Consider the following 2970-nt stretch of genomic DNA (forward strand, 5'->3'; position numbering starts at 1 on the left):
CTCCATCTGCAGCTGGATCTGCGTGGGGCTCAGCCCGCTGATGGTCACRTTATTTCCAGAAACGTTCTGCACCGTCAGCTGCTGCTGCCCTGAGAGGTGAAAAAAAGGGATCAGGATCCTCTCTGACCCCACAAAAAACCCCAAAATCCGCCCCATCCCCTTCGCGCCCCCCGTTCGCCGGTAAGTCCCCTTTTTTCTGAATATACTGTGCGGTTTTTCAAAGTTTTCCGTTCGACCCCTTTTTTGTTTTTTTGTTTTTTTTTAAGGGAGGCGGGGAAAAAAACCAGGATCAAAGAGGAAACAAAAAAGAAACTTTGAAAAAACGTGCAATATATTGAGCAAAAAAACGGGACTTACCCCGCAGCCTAAGGGGCGCTCCAGGCTCGGGCGTCCCCGGCAGCCGTGACGGGGGCTGGAAAGAAGAAGACGGGGGGTCAGCRTCAGCAAGCGGGGTTGGGATTGGGATTAGGATTGGGATTAGGTCGGGATTAGGGTGGGGAGGATGAGAGGAGGAGGAGGAAGGGAAAAACGAGGGGTTTGGCAGCGGAGGAGCGAAGGCAGCACGGAGGGAAGGAGCGCAGGCAGAGGGAAGCGCGAAGCTGAGGGATGTGGTGGCTCTTTGGTGGCTCTTTGGTGGCTCTTTGGTGGCTCCTTGGTGGCTCCTTGGTGGCACAGGAATGTCCTGGCTGAGCTCACGGCACCCGTGGGTGATGGGGTCCTATTGGTCCCCTCCCCATTCCCCTCTGGAATCTCCAATTCAACCCCCTGAGACAGAGATAAAACTGCCCGGGGACACAAATCCCTGCCCAGGGACACAGATCCCTGCCTAAAGTCACAGATAAAACTGCCCAGGGACACAGATCCCTGCCTAAAGTCACAGATAAAACTGCCCAGGGACACAAATCCCTGCCTAAAGTCACAGATAAAACTGCCCAGTCACAGATCCCTGCCCAGAGACATTGAGAACAATGGGGCCGGTTTGGGATCAGGAGCCCTCTGGTTTAGGATCAGGAGCAGCCCGTTTTGGGATCAGGAGCACACCAGTCTGGGATTTAGGAGCACACCAGTTTGGGATTTCAGAGCACCCCAGTTTGGGATTTTGGAGCGCCCCAGTTTGGGATTCTGGAGTGCCCCAGTCTGGGATTTAGGAGCACCCCAGTTTGGGATCAGGAGCACCCCAGTTTGGGATTTTGCAGTGCCCTGTTTTGGGATCAGGAGCACCCCAGTTTGGGATTTAGGAGCACCACAGTTTGGGATTTCAGAGCACCCCAGTTTGGGATTTTGGAGCGCCCCAGTTTGGGATTTTGGAGCGCCCCAGTCTGGGATTTCAGAGCACCCCAGTTTGGGATTTAGGAGCACCCCAGTTTGGGATTTCAGAGCATCCCGGGTTGGGATTTTGGAGCGCCCCAGTTTGGGATTTTAGAGCACCCCGTAGGAGCACCCCAGTTTGGGATTTTGGAGCACCCCTGTTTGGGATTTTGGACTGCCTCAGTTTGGGATTTTGGAACACCCCAGTTTGGGATTTTGGAACACCCCAGTCTGGGATTTTTGAGCACCCCTAGAGCAATGGGGTCACCCCGTGAACGGCGATCCCCGGCCATGGCACTGCAAGCACTGAACTCTGCCTGTGAGTGCCTCTCCCGGGTTTGGGACCGGCAGCCCTCGCTCCAGGGGACGTGGGGACACGTTCCAGCCCCGGGAAGGGATCCACGGCACAGGGGCCATAGGGACAATCCCATCCCTGTGCCCCGCTGGGACCCCGTTCTCAGGAACAGAGACACCCCAAGGTGTGCGGGCACAGAGCTGGGCTGGGCTCACAGGAAACCTCAGCTCCTTCCTGCAGAGCTGGGCCAGGCCAGGCAGCTGTCCCGGTTATCCAGGGACACCCATGGGACACCCATGGGACACTCCCTGTCCTGCAGCACCCACAGTTGGCACTGACCCTGCACAGCCACACTGCCCTCGGGGCCACCAGGGATCTGATCTGATCCCAACAAACCTGATCTCTGATCCTAATCCCTGATCCCTGATCCAATCTGATCCCATCAAATCTGATCTCTGATCCCTGACCCCAGCTGATCCCAATCCCTGATCTGATCCGATCTGATCCCAACAAACCTGATCTCTGATTCCTGATCTGATCCAATCCCATCAAATCTGATCCCTGACCCCATCTGATCCCAATCCCTGATCTGATCCGATCTGATCCCAGTCCCTGATCCAATCTGATCTAATCCAAATCCCTGATCCAATCTCTGATCCAATCCCAATCCCTGATCCAATCTGATCTAATCCCAATCCCTGATCCCTGACCCCATCTGATCTAATCTCCGATCCCTGACCCCATCTGATCCAATCTCCAATCCCTGATCCGATCTGATCTCAATCTCCGATCCAATCCCAATCCCTGATCCCAATCCGATCTGATCCCTGATCCAATCCCAATCCCTGATCCCTGACCCGATCAGATCCCAGTCTCTGATCCAATCCGATTTGATCTGATCCCTGATCTGATCTGATCCCAGTCCCTGATCCAATCTGATCCAATCCCAATCTCTGATCCCTGACCTGATGGGATCCCAGTCTCTGATCCAATCCAAATCCCTGATCACTGATCCCAATCCGATCTGATCCTGATCCAATCCCAATCTCTGATCCCTGGCCCGATCGGATCCCAGTCTCTGATCCCTGACCCGATCTGATCCAATCTCTGATCCCTGATCCAATCCGATCTCAATCTCCGATCCAATCCCAATCCCTGATCCAATCCCAATCTCTCATCCCTGACCCGATCAGATCCCAGTCTCTGATCCAATCCGATTTGATCTGATCCCTGACCTGATCTGATCCCAATCCAATCCCAATCTCTGATCCCAATCCAATCCAATCTGAATCTCTGATCTGAATCCAATCCAATCTGAATCTCTGATCTGAATCCAATCCAATCTGAATCTCTGATCTGAATCCAAT

At 53.9% G+C, this 2970-nt stretch overlaps 1 protein-coding gene across 1 annotated transcript in view; it reads right to left on the minus strand.

Annotated features, from left to right (window-relative positions):
• Positions 1–2970, minus strand: part of SP2 (Sp2 transcription factor) — a gene marked incomplete at both ends in the record, with an annotated part of 10529 nt that overhangs the window by 4978 nt on the left and 2581 nt on the right. Inside the window, 2 exons of the mRNA XM_057388301.1 lie at positions 2–89; positions 358–718. Coding sequence (XP_057244284.1) covers positions 2–89; positions 358–718 — 449 coding nt within the window. The remainder of the gene's footprint in view (position 1; positions 90–357; positions 719–2970) is intronic.

The sequence above is a fragment of the Malurus melanocephalus genome, unplaced genomic scaffold (assembly GCF_030028575.1).
Source record: "Malurus melanocephalus ecotype Western Australia unplaced genomic scaffold, MMel_1.1 scaffold_1761, whole genome shotgun sequence".
NCBI lineage: Eukaryota > Metazoa > Chordata > Aves > Passeriformes > Maluridae > Malurus > Malurus melanocephalus.